Source organism: Lemur catta, chromosome 13 (assembly GCF_020740605.2).
Source record: "Lemur catta isolate mLemCat1 chromosome 13, mLemCat1.pri, whole genome shotgun sequence".
NCBI lineage: Eukaryota > Metazoa > Chordata > Mammalia > Primates > Lemuridae > Lemur > Lemur catta.
The window spans coordinates 26,497,964-26,520,600 of NC_059140.1; the positions used below are offsets into that span (position 1 = coordinate 26,497,964).

At 32.6% G+C, this 22,637-nt stretch overlaps 1 protein-coding gene across 1 annotated transcript in view; it reads right to left on the minus strand.

The window, feature by feature from the left end:
- The window catches only part of GPC5 (glypican 5), a 1,297,628-nt gene that overhangs the window by 608,415 nt on the left and 666,576 nt on the right, over positions 1–22,637 (minus strand). The window contains exon 7 of the mRNA XM_045567085.1: positions 18,513–18,672. Coding sequence (XP_045423041.1) covers positions 18,513–18,672 — 160 coding nt within the window. The remainder of the gene's footprint in view (positions 1–18,512; positions 18,673–22,637) is intronic.

A 22,637-nucleotide genomic window follows, 5' to 3' on the forward strand; every position in this document is an offset into this window, starting at 1 on the left:
TAAGATTACTTGACTTTAAAATATTTCATAAATTTTATAATTTGAAAGCTCTTACTAATGTCTCTTCCACTACATGTGCATCCCATTTCTTCTTATTCTATTTCCAAGAAAAATAGAGAAAAACAAATTCATCAATAGACATTGCTAATTCTGATTTTGGAAAACCACCGCTTCTGGTAGAAACTGTGAACATATGACGTTGTGGGAAAGTTGGTGGCTAAATATTCTATAATAAGAGAAAATCGTGCTTTTTGCATAGAGGAAGCCTTGCCTTAGAAGAAATGTAATTAATACCATCAGAACATAGATCCTTGGTAATATTCTTAAATTAATATTCAACAAGACCATTTAAATAATTTTATGCATGAATTTTTCAGGACATTAGAAATTCAAAATGAAAGTCTTTCTACACATAATTGTAAATGTAAACCTTGAAACTAGAGTAACCAGTCATTTAAGGAAAAAAAGATTTTTTTAAGTTCTCTATATATTTTGAAATAAATATATTTATTTTACTATGCTAGTTTTACCAAATTGCAAATTCAGCATGCTATTAACTGCCTATATTCAATCATTTTCCTAGCAACACTCTTACAGGTGGAAAATTTATTTGTAAAATATGTTCTGATGTTAGTTCCATTGTAATAATTTATGCTGTTGACTATGTTACAAGAATAAGTGCTAACGAAATATATTTAAATATTTAAAATGAATATTTTAAATTAAGAAAAACATCGCCAACCAAAAGTGTAAGCAAATCTTTTAAAATGCTGAATATACACCTAAATAACATAGTTCCAAATGTCCATAGTCTAAATCAAATAAACTTAATGTATTTTTAAATAAGGACAGAGTTTTGATTTTCTAACTAATAGTTATACCATTTCAAATTATAGAATAAATTTTCTCCTTTATAATTATCACTTGATGACTGTTCTCTAAATTTTATATATAACTATCTCCTGGAAAAAGATACCTATAGACAATGTACTGTAAATTTTTCATTTCTCTTGTCAATCTACAAGGTTTATAAAAAGGCAGGGTAATACTGAAAAGGTAAGAAATTCAAAGTTTATTCTATATGTAAATATCCATAGTACCCAAAATTTGCCTTCAAAGTGCCAGTGTTTTATTTCAATGATCTCTCTTTCTCTTGTCTTTTAGTAATTTATTATAATACTGTCTTTGAAATAAAAGGTAGACAAAGACAAAAGAAAAGATTTTCTAAGAAATGCATCATGGGGGAATATGAAATTTTAAACCTCAAAGATATTTAAAGATGGTTTTAAAGGTTGGAGAGTAAATTTTTTTTAAAAAAAGATAAGAAAGATGCTTAAGGGGGTGGATCATGTGGATGTTCTATGAGGGGGCACAGTTACTCGTATGTCCTTGGCCAAGTAGACTCCTCCACCCTGTAACGCAATCTTCCTCATGGAAGCTAGCATCCCCTAATTAGGACCATGATTGCAAAGAAGAAAAGACAGCCAATGTTGAGATGCAAATCAGTAGAAATTAGCCTTGACTCTCCCCAGGTGACAGCTATCTCAATTATTTTGCCCCTGCTCAATGAAAGATCATGGAATCACCAAGGTTTGGACCTCCTTATTGGATCTAACTAACAATATAGCTCTTCCACTTTATAAGCCTTTCAGTTTGAGACAGAAACTGTCTTTTTTTTAGTTTTTGTTTTTTTCCTGGCTGGTATTTCTTGGTCTTAAGTAGAAAACTGAAGTTGAATTAAAATGAGTAAAATTAAATTGAGCCCAGAAGTCCATTTAAAACAACAGTTGGCCTTTTCTGAAAGGTTTGGGCTCTGGTAATACCCATGATTCAGAGGACAGCAGACTGGGATCCAGAAGCTTTTGTGTGTGGAGACAGGACTGTATCTAACAACAATCAGTCACCAGGAGTCCAGCTTAGTTTATAATTTACCCAAAGCTACCCTCTAAATCTATTTCTGTACGCCAGAACCTTTAACATTAGAATTTTTCCACTGGTTTTAGTCCCAATTCCTGTTACTTCTTTGAAAACCATTTACTTTACTCCAAGGGGAAAACAGAAAACATCATTTCTGTAATATTTCTTCATGCATTGTTACTTCTGTTCTATTTTCTAGATCTTTCTCTCAAGTCTATTTTTTACAGCTCAAATCATTCATATGGCTTTTATTCATTTCATTTGAAAACCCTGCGGAAACTGAATTTTTATATTATTTGTAATTTGAGCCTTTTTCTTTCTAACATTAAAAACTATATAGAATTTGTTTATACCAAAAAAGTTTTTCTCTATTTCAATGCCAGGACAATAATGAACATTAAATAATATAAATATTGATCATGGAATGTAACTTGTTATATAGTCTATTGTATTTCAATGAGTTGTTAATACTTCTGTATTGAATCTATAATTCATTTTTCACTTCTATGTGAGAATAATCAATATTGTAGGGTCTTAGATATGACATTTTCATGTAAAACAAACCACATAATTATGAGACAAAAGTTTACTTAAAAAATCTTATATACATTATTTTCCCTATCAAAAAATTCTGTTACTCATTAGAGGAGGAAATTTCACTATTCAGGCTAGGATGTATGTGTCTGTGTATTTCTGTCATACTGTCTTATCTTGGATTTAGAGTAGAGTGTGAATTCCTACAACAGTGTTTCTAATGGGACATGACTAAGAGCACATAAGTGATTATTGTGATTATTGCTTTCTTATCAATGATTTCCCAGCATTGCTTGAGTCTTCTCATCTCCTGAAAAAAAAATTGCGATGCCCAAGTGTTAAACAGCCCTTCCCAGCCTGGCACGGTGGCTCACGCCTGTAATCCTAGCACTCTGGGAGGCCGAGGTGGGAGGATGGCTCGAGGTCAAGAGTTCGGGACCAGCCTGAGCAAGAGCGAGACCCTGTCTCTACTAAAAATAGAAAGAAATTAGCTGGACAACTAAAAATATATAGAAAATATTAGCCAGGCATGGTGGTGCATGCCTGTAGCCCCAGCTACTTGGGAGGCTGAGGCAGGAGGATCACTTGACCCCAGGAGTTTGAGGTTGCTGTGAGCTAGGCTGATGCCACGGCACTCATTCTAGCCTGGGCCACAAAGTGAGACTCTGTCTCAAAAAAAAAAAAAAAAAAGAAAACAAAAAAGAAAAAAAGCCCTTCCCTCATAAGAGCACCCACCAAGAGCTGATCTGTTCTCCTTTCAAGTTCCATTTTAGAACTATTCAGCACAAGAGCAAATCTATAAACAGGCCAAGGTAAGGCATCACATTCATTACTAAGACACCTCACAGTTCTTATGGTGTATTGTTTCTCTTGATGCAGCAAATTAATAAAACAAACTTTGGCCTCAGAAATTTCTCCAGTGGTCTTTATCTGATGAATTTTATAATAAAAATAGCTTTCAGCAAGAGTATACCTAAAACATTTTTAAAGTAACAACTCTGTTAAAATATGCACTTCCCTGAAACATAATATTTGAAAGATAAAATGGACTTCATGACCATCTCTTGATTTTATAGTATTGCCAAATTAGATCCAAGATTTGTTCAAGGCTCCAGGACATTAGTGATAGAATCACAATTAGAGGTCATGTTACTTCATATATTGTTCAGTACACTTCATCTATGAAGCCTATCCCTTTATTTTAAAGTGCCATAGATGGTTTTCTCTAAAGTGCAATCAAATAAGGCATTGCTGTATTGGAAGCACATAATTGAACATTACTTTTTTTCTTACATTGCCTGTTCAGAGATTTAAAGTAATATTTATAAATGCCCTTTCCAAAGATACTTTTCCTTCAATAAGTTTCTTGTTCAATTTTCAATTTCACCCATATACACAAAAAGTATTTCAAAAATATGCCACGGAGTTTCTTATGCACAATCTGCTGAAATGATTTTAATGTTATTCTTGGTTGAAGTCCTATTCCCTGGCCCTGATCTTGGCTCTGCAGCAGGCTAACTGAAATGAATGTAACCTAGGGCAAAGAACTCAATGTATCTATGCCAAAAGGGGAAAACAATATTACCTGTCACATAGAGTTTTCTTAATATTAAATATGTTAGTACATGGATATATCTGCAACAGGCCTGGGCACTATAATTGAGTATCACCCAATAAATATTAGCTGTTGTTTTTATCATGCCAGTTAGCTCTTGAGATTATTTAAAAACTCAATTTTCATATTTTATATCTTCATTTTATAATCAGCAAACTTCAACTTTGAAATAGGAAATTCTTAATCTCCTTACAACTCTTGTCATTATTCATTGAACTTGAGCAAACTTTATGGAACCTACATAAGGAACATTATGCAATGATAACAGTATTCTTCAGTAACACTGAGAGATCCTAAAGTAGAATCAATGTAAAGTGAAGAACAGAACAGAAATAATAGCCTCAATACTCTGCATGTTGAATAAAATATTCAGTAGAAATTCTTGTTAATTTTTATCATATATGCCATAACTTTCAATTTTAGTATTAGTTGTATTTTATTCTAGTGTAATTTTATTATATTCCTATGATGATTTCAAAATATGTTCCTTCACGTATTCATTTATTCATAATTAACTTATTACAGATTTTCTGAGCATGTTTGTTTATGCACTATGTTTGACTCCAAGGATGTAAAGATGAACAAGACATGGGAACAATTTTTAGAAACTCATTTTCTTTGAGGAAATAAGTAAACTATAGTGTAATAATATAGATATATACAAAGTGCTAAGTTAGCAGATGACAGAGTGGCCAAGTTCACCTCAAGAGGTGCAGAAATCACTCCAGAAGAAGTATTTGATTTTCATTTATGTTCTCAACATAATGTGCCTGGATTATCGCAGTTGGCCCTAAACTGTGCTCTCCATGTGCATTCTTAACATTGCAATTTGAGAGGCTTTGATAGTGAACAAGTGTGATCACATCAATGGTCTAATTATTGGCATAGCATGCTACTGGTAAGTGATTCATTAGCTGGCTTATGCTAATCCCCAGTATACAACAATCTGGAGCTCCATGTGGCTCCCTAAGAATGCCCAGCATTCTCCAATTATCAGATTGCTGTTCCCACTTCCTCTCCCTGTAGTGACTGCTTTCCTGGCTATCCATAACCCTATTAATGACTGTTTCTTTGGGTGTAAGATGACAACTCAATTTTTTTGAGAAGAATTCCCATTATCCCTAAGACTGGGTCAGAGGTCTTTCCTACATGATTCTATAAGACCTGCTTTTCCCAAATAAAGTTATTTATAGCATACTGTAATTTTCTGATTGCTCATCTTTATCCCTCAAAGGCAGAAATTTGCATGGTGACTAGCACTGAATAAGTATCAAATAAGAATTTTTTGAATGACTAGATGGATAGATAAATGGATGGATGAATATGGAAGTAAGGGGATAACTTCAAGAAAAAATAATTATGAGGTTGGAGTACAAAGAGGAAGCCATTAGTGATTCAAATTTAATTTAGATTTCAAATTTTCTATTAAATCAGTGCCTTGTTATTCCTATATGAGCTCCATATATAGTTTACATTTCAGAGAAAAAAAAGGATTCCATAGAATATAGTCATAACATAGAAGTAAGGGCTCTTAATAATTATCCTGAAAAATCTTATGATACAAAATCCACATTATTTTGAAAATTAATAACCAGGAAACTTTCATTAATTTTACCTATTACTTATTACATAAAAAACAATTATTTATATTCTAAAAAATAGGATGAAACATTGACATTATAGAAGAAAATTAAAGGAAGTCAAACATAATTGAAAAAAACTAACCCCCCAAAATGTTAGTATACCTCCTCCAAAATTGAGACATTATATTTAATACATGAAGCTAGAAAATTACACTCTTAAGTTCAGTGTTTTACACTTCAGTTTAACAGTTAGCACTCAATAATTACATTTGGATTATTAATTTTCACTCAAAATAGCCTATTAAATTAATGTAAAATATTCCAGTCAGGTCTCCACTAGGTGAAAATATGAAAGAGTTATTTATATAATTCACAAATACTGATAATTGTTGAAGAAAACTATGCTTATCAAATTTACTGTGTTTTAATTCAACTTTGGTCTTTTGCATATAAACATTTATATTCACTTTGATTTCTAGAGAATATTCTTGACTAAAATTAATGTTTTCAATTCATCAGAAAATCTGCTTTTTAATGTTAATTAAGATGTGTCTTAGAGACAGACAGATTACACTCATATTCATTCATGCAATTCAGAACACATTAAATGTCTCATGTTTAGAAGCATTGTGGTCTTGACTGTGAGGCAGTTGTTAAAGCTTTATTGGAAATAATTATAACTTAGTATCTTTGTTTAATAGAAGTTTCTGGGCTCTACCACTGGAAATATTGATTCAGTATGTCTAAGTAGAACTCTACAATCTGCATTTTAAACAAGCACAGAGATAATTCTGATGAAATTCTGATGTAGGTTATCATACTCTATGACAAAAAATAATGCTGTGGTGTACAGAAAGATAAAAAGATGCTCCCTCACACACCCTTGAAAATTTTACAGCCTGTTACGATTCATACTCATATGGGTCTGACTGGGCCATAGGAACTAATAGAGGTTTTGAATTTGGATGCAGGAAGAGAACCATACTTTAGAAACATTCGTGCAGTAAGTAAATAAGATCTTTAAGAGGAACTTAACTGAATCTTACAGAGTTAATTCAAATATTCCAAGTCTGGTGGAACTTGAAATTAAGGAAAGAGACTTGGAATTTGTTTCTAAGAACCAACAACATTCAGCACCTTATCATCATCAGTCCCATTTGCTTTTTATTTATTTATGAAATTATTTCTCTGCCTCAACCTTTTCTCTACCCTGTACAGTTGGCTCCATGGAAGACCCACTCGGTCCTCAGAGAGAGTTTTAAATAGTAGTCTCATTGACACACAGAGCTCAAATCAACTCAGGTGGACCAGGCGCGATGCCAAATTAAATCAAAGGCTTAGTGGTTCCGGGGCTGATCCCCCAGGGCATTTCTTACCCAGAGTGCAGCTATTTCCCCCTCCTCTCTGTTCAATGTCTCCAAGCATGAATGGCTTATTTCATCTACTTTTCTAGGTCATTATCTTCCTCTGGAATTTGGGAAGAAATGCTAAAACAGATGTTACCCTGCAAAATAGAATATAAGCCTAAAGGAAATTTTAATAGTTTTATCCCCCTGAAAACTAGGAGGAAGGTCTTACTGGTTTTCAGATAATAATTATGTTTTGATCTAACTTGACACAGTTAACACTAGCTTATCAGAAAGAGTCCAGGCAAGAAAACAGAAGCCATTTTAGAGATAACTTAATACGGGAATTGGTAATTTAAAGGTGAATGGAACAAAAATAGGATGTTGAGGAACATAGATATTAGTAACTACAGAGATCCGTCCCCACTCCTAGTTTTTAAGAAAGGGAAAGAGTATAATTACCAGAATCCAGGAATTTGGAAGAGAAATATACTTCTCAGGATGGACCATGGGAATGCAGCCCTTCCTGGGTGATGTACAGCCCTTCAGGAGGTACCACATTGCTGGTACTCAGAGTAGCAACAGAGACACAGTTAGCTGGGACAGGTACCTGTGAGTGGTTTACTAATAACATAGCTTCTGGTCTAAGAACTAAATGTGTCTGGAGGCAGGGGAATGATCCTCTGCTATGGATGTGATGCTGACAGGAACTGGAAATAGGAAGAAAGTACTTTCCCTTCTCCCTCTTTTAATTTCCTTTTAGGACCTTCCATTGACAGGAAAAAAAAAAAAAGAGAGAAAGCAGTACACCAGCTGGCAAGAGAATCTGGGCAATATAATTTATAGGTTTCATCCACTTTAGGAATTTAGTAGAGAGTTTGGGAAAGGTAGTTCACATAAGCATAGAGCAATTTATAGAAGCGTAGGCTTGGATCTGTGACAACACAGGTAAATAATCAGCACAGTAGATATAGCAATATTCTGGTTCTTAAACTATATGTTTTAAGATAGAACAGTTAATCACTATACTCATTTAACTGAGATATGGGAGACAATAAAAGAATTTAATTTGGTCAAAAGTATCTGGGTGTCTTCAGAAGAACCGAAATTGGCTGTCTGAAATGACAAATAACTAAAAACTACTGTTCAGTGGCTCATAAGCTTTTAATACTGAATTGGCCTCCTATCCTTAGAGAACCAGTTCTCTGCCTAATAAGACTGCATGGTGGCTGGAGGTCTCATATCTCAGCAAAGAACCAAAACATCAGTTTGAAAATATTATTCTAACAAGAATGTAGAGATGGACAATATATGGTGTGTCCCAAAAGTTGCCATACACAGGGAAAATAGGAAATTGTAGGTAAATGTATCTTTACTTACAAATTTTAAAATTTTATAATACATATTTTATAAACAAAGATACATTTGGCTACAATTTCCCATTTTCCTTATGTATGGGGACTTTTAGGTCACCTTGCAGAAGCAGAGAGACCAATGTGACATCATAAGGACAACAATTCAGGCAAGAAATGTGGAATTTTACTAACAAAGTGGTTGTGGGGCTAAGGAGAAAGAATATATTTAAGAGAAATTTAGAAGTAAGATCTTATTAGATGTGGGGAGTGAGGGAAGTATAGGAACATACAATAACTCTTAAGTCTCTGTTTTGGAGGATGGTGAGTAGCTGTGTATCAACTAAAAAAAAGGGAAAACTAAAAAGCTTTGGGTGAAAAGTTGACATATTTAGTTTTGAACTTGATTGAACTTCCAGAGCTAACTGTTGCCTAAACATCACGGGAACTTGTTATGTTATTTGGGTATCATGCTTTGAATGTATATGGATCTTTCTTTTGAGTCTTTTGCAGTTGGATAAATCTATTCTTTCCTTCAGAACAAGTCCAGACTACTAAACAGGGCACTTATATAGGCTTCTGAATTACAAAAGCCACTGACTACTTTCCTAGCCTTTTCTATCACTCCTTCCTCAAATGGTGCTCCAGGAAGAGCAAGCACATCATACTTTACTGCAAGCATTCTGATATTTAAAACATTTGTGCTTTTGTCAATGCTCTGCTTGGAATGAATTTTACCTCACTCTCCATCTGCCTATCTTTGATCCTCCATGGAAACCCAGCTCATGTATAACTTGTAGAATGTCATTCCTGATAAAATCACCATAGAATTATTTTCTTCTATTTATGTCTCCATTCTATTCCTCATATTTTTAATTTTTTTATATTTTTACAGTTCATTTTTATGTATTTACTGCCCTATCTATCTCCCCTTCAAGACTGAGCACCTTACGAGTAAAAAGGCAACACAGATATGTTTAAAAGACATATCAGGAAGAGTGGGGTGATTTCTTACTGACAAATATTACTAGTTAGGTATACAGATATTTTAAATTAACCAAGTAATAAAAGAAAAGAGGGGGAAAGGCAAGTGACAAAAGAGGAAACACTAAAGAGTCATTAAACAGAAAGTAATGATCAACTTCACCAGTAATCAATCGAATGCATATCACTAAGACAGTGTTCAAGTTCCCTTCAAGTTGACTATACTTTAAACATGTTTCTTCCTGACTGTAAGCCCCTAAACTTCATTTTCTTAGTGCATTTACTTTAGAATATTTGTTATTGCAAGTTCTTTCTCTTCCCTTTGAGATTTAAATCTCTCAGCCTCTTACCAGTTTTACCACCCAGGATTTTCTTATTTAAGGGGCCAGGAAGCATCTGTGTCTTTTAAATGTAACCATCAGGAAAGACAATATCCCCTATCTCCCAGACTCTGTGGCAGGGAAGCGGCTTAACTTTCACAAGCATCAATTAGCAAACAAGATGCTAATCACAATGACCAAGCTCACCCCTAGAGTGGCCCAAAACTTTTCCATTAGCTCATCCGGGTACTCGAAACCATCCAGTCTTTTGGTTCAGTGAAGTTGAATTCCATCTCTTTCCCCTGTTGTAACAGTCTTGAATAATGAATGTCTTTCTTGCCCATTTAATTCTGTCTGGTACAATTTTTCTGTCACACACATTAGCATTTACATTCAAAAATTTGGCAAAATTAAAAAGTTTGAGGATTCCAATGCCAGTGCAAGCATGAATTGGTACAGACATGCTGAAGATCAATTTTGCAACCTGATGCAATTCATATGCGTATGCCTAGAGTCTTGCTTGTTGTATCGTCCATTAAATTTTAATAAGTAATACATTGTGTTATATTCATGGATTATAATACATATATTTCATTAGCAGAAAGACAATTGGAGATATAAAAATTTTAAAAATACTTCTGTTTAATATCAAACAATAACATTAAACTATATGTATAGTGTGGATGTATATATGTGTGGATATATATAAAATATATATATTTATATTAAGGGACAAGACCAAAGAGGAAGAAGAACATCAAAGCATCATCTATTACTCTCAGTTTGTTTCCTTATAAAATTAAAATGATCTGAGAGATTCAGATAAGATAGCAGTGGTGGTTGCAGCATAGCTTTTAGACATTCCTAAATCCCTACATAAAACAGAATAATTTGATAGCAAAATCAAAATCAGATGGATACCATGTATAACAAAACTCAGTGAAGAGTTATCCTCATTAATCTCAAAGCAGAAATGAGTGAGGATACCCTACCAATAGCCATGTAGCCTATATGCTATTAGAATGTGTACAAAAGAAACAGTGGGAAGCAACGCAGCAAGTTAGACAGGAAAACAGCAGAACCCAAAATAGCCAACAGGTATTTGCTACAAACCAATTTGGAAAGAGCAGAGAATTGTGAGAAGTTTTGCCCACACTAATGGTGGGTGGATATAAGGCCCCTTATATAAGGCTAAACGGGATAAAGTCTCAGAAACCTATTGAACTCTTGAAGCTAAAAACCTAGCAAGTCTTCCTTACCATTTAGGGGTGGGGGTCCACATTGAAGAAGTGCTGCTGAATATTGGAATAAAAAATTAGTGGGACAAGAATAACAGAGAGTTAGAAAAGAGAATATATGGATAATTGTAGGGAAGAGAAACAGAGCCAGGAGATGTCAGAAAACAAGTCATTATATTTTTTAACACTACATAAAACAATAGAACAGGAAACTCAGCAGATTCAGAAAAGCTATTTGAATGAAGCTTTCTTCTAAAGAGATGGAATTCTCTTCTAAAGTTAACATACCATTCCACAGTGAGCTAAAACACAGTAAGGATACAAATCACCAAAAAGTAACATGAATCAGATTAGAGAAATTCAGAAAAGATGTTAATTCAATATCTCAAAAAAGAATAAAAATTCACTTAAAAATAGATAAAACCTAGATGAAATGCAAGAGCAAAAAACCAAACCAACCAACAAACAAATCAAAACCACTAAACATACCTTAAGAGAAACAGAGATAAAAACCATGTAAATTTTTACAATCAAAAAAAAAATTGACCAACAGATAAAAAAGGACTTGAGAAAATGCTACATGAAAATTTAATAAATGTATAATGGTTGCTCCTAAAGAAGAAAGACAAAAGAAGGGAATGAATTATTTAAAACTGTATTCAATAAAGGCCTCCTAGAAAAATGATTTGAAATTACGCATTGAAAAAGTATACTGTGCAACTGAGAATATCAACTCAGAACTACAAACATATATCCCAGTAAAATTACTGTACTTCAAAGAAAAAGAAAATAAAACTTTGGGCACTGAGAGGGGAAAAAAAGCATGTGGCTTATAAAGGCAGGAAGATTAGATTATCATCATACTTTTTGCCAGCAATGCTTTTTGCCAGAATAAAATGCAGAGTTTACTGAAAAAATGCAAGTAAAGAAAACGTGACTCAACATTCTTATATCCAGCAAAATTAACTTTCACGTATAAAGGGTACAAACTCTTATCATCATGAAAGAAATTGTGATATACTGTCCCCATGAGTCCTTCCCAAGAAATGTACTAGAGAGGCACTTGCTGAGTCCTGTTTTCACCCAGATCTTAAATCTAGGCACAGAATTTGTATAAGGTAGGTGATAAATTACTTGTGCAAGAAATACCAAGTTTTCTTGTGCACACTTATTCTCTTAATCAGTTCCCTATGTTGCTAGGAAAAATAATTGCATACCCAAACAAAATAACCACATAGAAAAACTTTTAATAGTTCTTCGCCTACCAAATTACATACAAATTTAGTCTTGTATCTTGCATTCGAGATCCACTATGACATTTTAATCCATATTTTTAGCCCTCCAGTATTTTTTCGAGTAATTTTAATAATTCTGTTCCTGTTTAAACAGACCCTTTGCTTTGTTCATGACGTTTGCTCTTCCCAGGATACCTTCTCCTCCCGATTGTCAGTTGCTGAAACCAAATCATAAGTCCATCCTCTCGGATATCACTTTCTCAAAATTTTGCAGTTAAATATTTGGGAGTTTTCCCCCAGGTGGCCCATTCTCTGTCTCCTCTATGAAGTATTTTCTGAATTCCCATGTGGGTAATCTCTCTCCTCTCTCTGAGTCATATAAAACTTTGATTTATCTCTGTTGGCATTTAATGTGATAGAAGGAACTGTGCATATTTTTTAATATCTTAACAAACTGAAGGAGTTAATAAACATGAAACATTTCTGTTGAGACACTAAAAGTACCATTTCAAAATGGAAGTAATCTTAAAACAAGTGTAACCTGAAGGCTTCAGACCCTGAGAAAAGACAAAAGTGGTTCCCCTTCAGTGTTAGGAAGTAAATCCGAGGCTAAAAACAATCATACTGAGATTAACACCAAAATTCATTTAGGGTAAGACACCATTACCAGCCTAATTGTTATAATTCCTAATGTCCTCATTCTTATGTTGCTTTCTTGTAATGCCAATATATAAATATAGATAGTTGTTTATAAAAGTTCATGTTGTTTTGACAGAGAGATTTTAGCAATACAAATAAAGAAGGATTGTAATAAACAAGGGTGTAAATTTTTGTTCTTCATAATGTGGTCCTTGGATTAGCATCATCTGGGAGTGCATAAGAAATACCCCATCTTAGACCTCCTGTATCAAGCTCTAGTTTTTAACAAGAGCTCCAAGTAATTTGTGTTTTTAAGAAAGTTTGAGAAGCTCTGGGACGAGATCAAATACTCTGTCAGTTCTCTCAATTATTTATATGTAGTGAATACTTAATTTTCTGGTCAATAATCTATATAAAAATTATTCTTTCCACACAGAAGTATAGAAGTCATTAAAGAGGCAAAGATATACCTAACTTGTTTCTACATGATGCACTTTATCAATTAAATCCTGATTGAGGGAGAATATTACAATTTGTCTTTAAAACAGAATATATAAAAAATAAACCTGGATAAGAACATAGGATTGTTTCTGATTTTATTGACAGCTACATGACCTTGGTGAAGTCATGATAAATTTTATCTGATGATATTGGCTTTAATTTTATTGATCATATAGTTACTTTTAACATTGTGCTGTTCAAAAAAAAAAAATACATCATTTCTTTATGTCCTCTGGTGTGGGACAGATTTAGTTATGAGATATTGCAGAATAGCTGAGTGACCTGTAATGCAAGCTAGGAGGCTCCTTTAAGCTTTAATAAATCTTCCCTCTTCACCTCAGTGAGTTAACATCAGTCTAAGCCAATGCAATGAAAATCATCACTTAGGCATTCAAGAACCCTTTATTTCAGTTCTATTATTTAAATTCATGAATGTGATGTATAACTTTTCAAGAGAATGAAAGATGATTTTATATGATTCATTAGGTATCCATATTTCATTACACAATCTTGTTAACAAAATAGCAAGCAGCCAGGATGAGTATCAATTATTTAGAAACCAAAATGGAAATGTATAATCAGAATATTCATGGTGATCACATATTAATTAAAGCATATTTATCTTAGACATATATTTCATTTCTCTTTAGTATAATATTCATCATTACTGTAAAAACTGCACTAGATGGTAATTCCAAAGTATTTACAACTTTGAACATTTAACAGGACCAGGAAGTATTTCTCTGAATTTTTCCATGGTTTTATCATGTAGGATTTTATCTGATCCATTAACAGTAGCCCCTTGTAAAGTGTAGATCAAAATATAAGTCATTACTCAACTTTGCTTTCAATGTGTTGCAAATATTTATTTTATTTTTAGTATAAATGTATAAACACATTATAAGCTATTAAGTTATTTACTTTCAGTATATTTTTATTGTATTTGGAAAAATTTATTAATGGGCTATTTTTTAACACTTTGCAAAGTAAGCTGAATACACTTTAATCAAATTTGGTGAAACTTTAATTTTAGAAAGAATGTATATACTCAGTTTACATATTTGGAACTATTTTAATGGTATCCAAACCTTATGCATTATCTGTTTGACAGAATTTATATTAGTGAGAGAAAAATCATCAACTAGACAATATAAAATTATATAAAATAATTTCTATAATATGAATAAATACATTGTTTTAGTAGTTCTGGAAAGAAAAATAAAGCAGTATCCTTTTAAGCTCCCCCCAACCACCATGCCTAGCTTAGATTTTTGAAGTGAAGGTGATTTATTGTGAAAATAAATATGAGGAAGCCAAGAATTTTCACTCACTCTGTTATCCTGCATTACTAAATAAATCAGCATCCTTTATTCTTCGGTGGCTAACAGTGTCATTTTCATTTACTATGCACGTGGAATACTCTATTCTCTTCGAAGGTCATTTTTAGTATCATGATGCAGATGCATTTGTTAGAGGGTGATATAAGGTTACTCAGTGAGAAAGCACAATATTAACAATAGTGCTATTTATTTTAGACTATAGGAGATTAACCAAAAATTCTTTCTAGATCTGGAAACTTAATATTCTAATGTATTATCCTATTATTTCTAAATTAACCTTATTTAAGTTGAATGCTTTCTGTTCCAAGAAGGCTACCTCCTGAGATAGCACACTGGGAAATGCTTTACAAACCACAATGCTCAGTGGCAATGTCTCTTATTATGACTATTGTTATTATGACTCAGTAAGAAGTTTGCAGGGAAAAAGGGCTAGTTGTGGGTAGAGATGATAAAAGGTTTGAGAACTGAGTTCTGGGTCCCTCAAATATTTAGAATTTTGGATGATGAGCAGAAGCCCATTAAATTTGAATTTGAAGATTTAAAATCATCCTACTTTTGTGAATGTCTGGTATCTGAATATAGTTGTGATCAAATCCGTTTTGCCTGAGATTATTACTGTGAACCACCTCATTAAAATGAATTTGATCACAGGTTATGTATTTATTTTTTTAAAGCAGAGTTATTACAATTTAAATCATAATATCACATAAGAATTGTAAGCAATGCTGCCACAGATTTTTTAAATTACACATGGAATAGTTTTGCTACAGCCTGTACTCAGTTACACTCTGGCTTGTTTTTCAATATTGGAAGTCATCAGGATTTAGAGACATTAGAAAAGCAGTCAAATAGTTGAAGAGGTATTGGTTTTAGTGATATTAGATCTATTCTGCATAGTCAAAAGAAGAGAACTTGTTTTTTCCACTGGTGTTTAGAACCTTCGTCAGTTAGCTAATGTCAAAGGATGGCCAAGTGTCAGGTGGGGTGGGGGAAAAAAATGAAGGTTTGAAGCCATTCCAGTCCTGCAATTCCAGGTTACTAGTGAAACATCCATATCTATGTAAATGAGCCAAATAAATATAATTAAAATATAGAAAAATTTCCATAATATTGGAATTTTTAAAACATTCTCTAAAATAGGAAAATATTTTCAGTTTCATAAGAGTGAAAACTAGGTAGTATAGATGGCTTCTTTCTAAAAGAGACATATTAGTTAACATTTTATGATAGTCTATAGGTAGGATTACAAATAGAGATTGTTTAAAAAGCTAAAAAATTCCTATACAATTTGATAGCATTGGTGATGAAAACAGAATGATACCTAAAATGTACATAAATATTTAGGTGGTAAAACTTGGTAGATTGAAGTATTTAGACCTCTCTTTGTTGCCTGAAATAAATATGAACCAACACAGAAAATCAGTTCAAGTAATAATTAGCAAAATATTTATCAATTTTGTACATTTGCATAAATAGGGAAGAATCATGAAATTTAAGATACAATATTAGTACTACTCCTTATAACTATATATAGCTGTAAATATATATAGCCATAAATATATATATAACTTTATTTTTACTCAGGGTTTTTGCGGTAACAAATAAACTGTCTACTTATGTTGTATTTTATAAACACAAATATAAGGAATAATGGTGATAATGGTGAATTTCAAATTTTTAACACAAATGACACCTGTTAAACTTTTTAGAGCACAATATTTTTAAGTCATTAAGACCATCTAAAACTATATCTTAATTTGTTCACCAATATATCAAATTGGACAGAAAGAGGCAAAATATTTTAGTGCTTTACAAAAATAGAAATGTGACCTATACTTTGGTACTTTCCTTGTTCGTCTTTATTTCAGTCTGCTATCCACAGTAATTTCCTAACCACTTATTAAAAATTGAAAGGCAATAGCTATAAACTCTTAGAAACATAATACACAATCCACTTATAGTAGAGGTGGATTTTTTTTTAATGGTTGCCTGGAGTTGTTGAAAATAATCTCTACCTGAAATCTCCCAATTCTGATGGGGAGTTACTTGTACCATAGCTGGTCCATTTCAGCAGTAATTGAAACCAAGGTTTTGAAGTAAAAAACTTATTCTTGCCACCTTCTTCTTGTCCAACTATTCTTGGACAAGTATAGTTTTGTGGAAAAACTATTAGTAGTTGAATGTCCTTCACTGTCTCAACTTCTTGTGAAACAAACCAAAAGGAGTTATCTATTAATATATAATAAGTTTTTGAGCTCACAAATAACTTCAGAAAGTGAAAAATCCCTATAAAAGCACCAATTCTACACATACACATGCACACACTTTATAGATGAAATGTCAATCTATGCCTTTTTCCTTGATAGTTTTTATGCTTTAAAATCTTGCTAATATTTAAATGGCAATGAAATTATAGTATATATACTCTATATAGGATAAAAATGAAAGGTTATTAAATATTTCCCTAATAGATAAGTATCATAATTCCCAAATACAGTAAAAGACATTTTAGCTCTTAAGAAAAATATTTTTTTCTGGTTAAAATTCTTTATCCTTTCTTTTTCATTTTCCTTTTTTTTTTTCACCTAAACAACCAAAGAAAGAAAAAAGGGACAAACTAATCTGATAAACTGTATTAATACCAATAACAAAAACATACATACATCCTTATCTCATTCTATAAGAGTAGAATATATTTAATTTGCACTAGGAACTTTGTGGCCCTTTTTTCAATTGCTGCTCAAGTGTACTAACTAACATCCATTTATCTTCCATGTTAAGTAAAATTTATTACTGTGTCTAACAGGAAGACATTTCTTTATGTTAACTCTCTTTTTAATTTTGTACCTCTTTTGGCTTCCTTTTTTTTAACCACTGTACTTGGTTTATAAAACTAGATATTAGAAGGAATGAAGAATTGATTTTAAAGCATTTGTAGTGTTCTTAATTCACTTCAAGAGAACTGAAAAGTAAATGAATTTTTCTCCCACCCAAGGATATGTTTAACAGGTCCAAAGCAGCCCTGAGTGATTTATAGGGAGGCTATCAGACCAACCTCCAAGTGGGGCTGCACATCAGGAGATTGCTTTAGCCTTGCCTTTGGCATAATCAGAACTAAATAAATAGTTCAAAGTCAGCTACTCTGGGTACATTAACTTTCACATTCTTTCTCAGTTAATCAGTTGGTTGTCTTACTCATATGAACAAATGCACACATAACAATGGACAGTGGAAAACCAATATTCATCATCTTGTATGTGAATACCAGGAAGAGAAATCCATTTGGTAGCTTTTTGTGTACATGCTATTTGGAAGCTCGATTTTTCTGTGGTAGTGACGGGTCCAGGAATACCAGAAACAGTTTCAAATCCATGCAAATCAAAATAAAGTGAATGTTTGGTGAGACTGTTTGAAAGAACAAATTCAAAAGCATCAAGCCCAATTATTAATAGTTTTCACCATAATTAGCCATATGTTTACCAATTCTTTACAATTTGATTATGACAAAACATAGTAAATTAAAAACACAGAATGGCATGATAATATTTCTAAAATCGCATAATTTGATCATTTAGTAGTACTTACCCACCCTAATTTTATATTATTTATCAATATGCAGCAATATCCATTATAACCTAGGAATTATCCAACTTTTAAACCTTCATGGCTCTCAGAACTGGAGATCATTCACTAGTTGTTCACAGAAACTTGTAACTTCCATTTAAAACATTAGTTAAAAATAAATGAAACCCCCGAGAGTACATAACTAAAAATAGATTTTCATTTCTAATTCCTCTTGCTTGCTTCTGAATTCATTGCCATTATATCTTTACATTCACAATAATAATTATTCGTAATTATCCTTCGCAATCAATTCTTTAAAAGTGGTGTTGGAATCATACACTTACAGTTTGTGATTCTTAGCGTCCTCTTTACTTCTCCGCTTCCTGATCCTCCACAGCCATCCTCATCGTCACAGTCTCCGCTGACTTGCTCTGCCATGCCCCCGCCGCTGCCCAGCTGAAGCAGTTCCCACTTGTCAGGTTTGGGTGACCGACCTTGCAACAACTAAATGTGGATAACAAAAGGCATTTGTCTATTAATAGCAAGTCCAAATGATGTAACAACTCTATTCAGAAACTTATTTAGAAATTAGAATTATTTTCTTATGTGGATCCACTATTTTGGGACAAATACCTTACACCAAATCAAGTCTTCAAGAAAAATAAAAACAAGTGAAATAATAATAAATAATAACCAAGTCTAACACCCACAAAGAACTACAATTTGTGTATCAGCTCTATGATAATGCTTTTGGAAACAAATAAAATTGGGCCTTCTTTGCTTATAAGTAGTTTAGCCAGAGTATCCTTTGTGTCTGAATAAACAATGCTTAAGTATGATAAATCAAACTCTAATACAGCGTAACTCCCTTTGTTGTATATTGGCTGTTAACATTGTGCTGTTTTGTAAACCAGCAGTCCAAAATTTATCAAAAAAGATTTCTACTCTTCCAGAAAAGAATTCTGTCAAAAGAATCTAGAATTTTAGACATACACATTTCTGGCTTCACTTAAACTTTCTTGGATGAAATGTATGGTCCAATGCATATGGTACAAAACTGAACCATGGGACAAAAGACTTAGATACTACTTCTGTTTCTACAAATTATTTAAGAAATTTAACAACTTCTTATTTACTCTCAAGTATTTCATTTCCTTTTATGAGTGAAATAGGTGGAAAAGCCATTTTTTCCTACAGCACAGGAATGTTGGTAATATTTCTGAATAGTATTGGAAATGTCTGAACTCCTTTTCAAAAGGGTGATAGTATAAATAATAGAATGTTTCACTTAAAGCTAAGACTGAATAAAATAATCCAAGTATTTGACAGTATGTGACATTTACCCCTCTCAGGTAGTTTGGAGAACACATGACCAAGCATGAGTACTAGAGGGTATTGCTATATTATGAATAAAATGGGCTTCCTCTGCCCATTTAATGAAAATGTAAATTCTCATGGTGCTTTAGGAAAGATTTAGGGTTGTTCCTTTAGTAACTTTTCAAATAATAGTGTTAATTAGCAGACAATAACTAAATATACAACTCAAAAACAGCATTATGTATTGAACATAGAGTGGAATAGCCTCAATACATGTAAGACAAATATGTTTATCATTTAGAGAACACTTAGACTAAGCAACTGGACTTTGAAATTCATAAATTTTTAAAATTAAATAAAAATAACTTTAGTTCACAAATTCTGCAATTAGTTTCCCTAACAACAAAAGAAATGCTAGAACTTGACAATTTTTAAATTCTTAATTTTGTTTATAATCATTTTACAAAAAAAAAAGTCAATATGTGGTATCAAATTTAAAAGAAGCCTTCTTTCAAGGTCAAGTGAATTTAGAAACTATTATATTAAACAAAGTTTTTTTCTAACAGTGTTTAATATGCTGATATGTATGCTATGCTGATATGTATGCTACTTCCTGGAAAGGGAGTGTATTGGAATGAAGAAACAGATATGAAATAAACTACATAAAAAGTCAAATCTGAAAAGTAAGGATAAATGGTATTATTTTATACCATTATATAAGTAGTAAATAACAAATGGTAAATATAATACCATTTATCAGTTGTTATTGTGAAATAATCCCATTTATCATTTATTTAGTATAATCATAAAGGGCTTGGACTCTGAGGTCCAGCATACTTAGATGTGAATCCTGATTCTGGCATATACTAACCATAAGATATGGGGTATTGAGTAAGTTACTGAATAACTCAGTTCCCTCATATCTAAAATAGGGACAATAATATATCTGGACCATTATTCATATTGTGAGAAAAATATATGTAAGTACTTTGCAAATATTTAGTGTGCCAGCACATTAAAAGTCAATACATTTTGATCATTTTCTACTTTATTATATATTCTATTCAATATTGTTTAAACACCAAGAACACATTAATTGAAAGAATTATTTGATAGATTATCCAATTACATAACTTACATTACAATTTTTCAAAGTGTTATCTGACAAGTACAATAAAAGACTTCTCTGGTGATGTGTTGTTCCTTTTTGACCCTAACATTCTTTTCCAACATTTTCCCATATCAACTTTATTTACCCTTTACTTCTCTAAGAATTCTTCCAATATTTTACTGGAATCTTGGCCAGAACACAGATGAAATCTCCTGAACAACATTAACAATGTATAAATCACAAGGACTCAAACCAATGAATTTGAACTCAAATATACAAACAGAAAGATAGCCCATGTAAAAAAATAAGTAAATAAAAATAAGAAATTGATTTCAGTTGATGGAGACTGAATATATTGTCAGAGAATTATTCATTTATTTATAGTGACTGGTAAAAATAACATAGGATATAACTTTTAAAAATTATTATATTTTGTACATTTCTCCATCACTACAGTGACATTTTAGGAAATATCTAAGGCACATGAACTCAAGTTTTTAAGTACTAGAACTATACAATACTATATTTTAATTTAAACTCTGCTGAACAGAATGGTAAAATGGACCCCAAGACTTCCCACTCTAAACCCTGGGACTGTGAAAATGATGTCAGTCACACTCCCTAACTTATATGGCAAAAAAATTCTGCAATGTAACTGATGTCATTCATCAGTAGATCTTGAGTTTACCAAAAGGGAGATTATTTTGTTGGAACAAATGTCATTGCATGATTTTTTTTAAGAGCAGAAAGTTTTCTCTGGCTATTACCTGAATTTAGAAACATTTAAAGCATAGGAAGTGGGGTTCGGGGGACTGGATGCAGGGGACCATTCTGCTGGCCTTGGAGGTGTGAGCAGTCCTGTAACTGGACTACTAGTTCTACAGCTGAGTTCTCTTAACAACCTAGATGTGCCTGGAAGTAGATTCTTTCTCAGACCCCCCAAATGGAGTCAAGCTTAGCTAACAACTTGATTTCAGCCTTGTGAGACTCTGAGCCCTTCCAAACTTCTGATCTACAGACTATAAGCTAATAAATGGATGTTGTCTTGAGCTGTTAAATTTGTGGTAATTTGTTATATAGCAAAAGAAAACTTATATACTCTCTAACCCCTGATTGGGCCACATGTACTTCTTGGTAATTCTATTTGGTATCTTTTGATTCTCTAGCATATTTTCTCAGAACAAGAGGTCAAAATTCCCACTAGACATAAAAACAAGCTATCAGATTTTACTTTTTCATTCATTTTCAGTTTCTCGGCCTCTGTACAGTCCTTCTCAGTGTTTTTCAAGTCTCCAAGAAAGAAATATAATTGCTATTTCTTATGATAAACTGATCCAAATACATCCTGGATCCCGTTTGATCCATGAGCCTTAGGTCCCTAATCTCTTCTCCCTCTAGTAGCATCAATATTTCTCTCTCCTCGGCTTGGAGGTTCTGCCATATAATTTTCATTTTCTTACTTCTCAATTATCACAAGTCCATGAAAGTTCATTTTCGCTCTTATCATTGTAATAAAACTTAATTTTCAAAAATTTCCAGTGAATTTCTAATAGACAGAAACAATGGGCTTTTCAAAATTAAATCTTTATTCAATTTCTCATTTCTTTTGGACTAAACCACCCTAATTTTGTCTTAGTTTGCTCATCTTTCTCCTCAGGTACCCACTCCCCCCAAAATAAATGTAAGTGTTTCAGTGAATAGTATAAATACTCTGTTCTTTTTAGTCTCTTTCTGGGAACTCATCCTAACAGATTGAGCTCTCACCTTTATACAAATTACACTCAAATATTTATCTGCAGCCCTGGTTGTAGTCTTTAGTTCATCTCTAAGTAGCAATTGAAAGTAAAAATGACCTCTACCACCTTCTGTCTTAAAATAGAACTATTCATCTCCCCTATTCATATATCATTACAAATTGTCTTCCCAGCTCCCTCCTTACAGAGGTCATGAGTCTCTCCTACCCACTACCCACCATATTAGTTTCCCAAAATCAGTACTTCAGACATGTCATTTATCAGCTTTAAGGCTATTTGTGACTCTC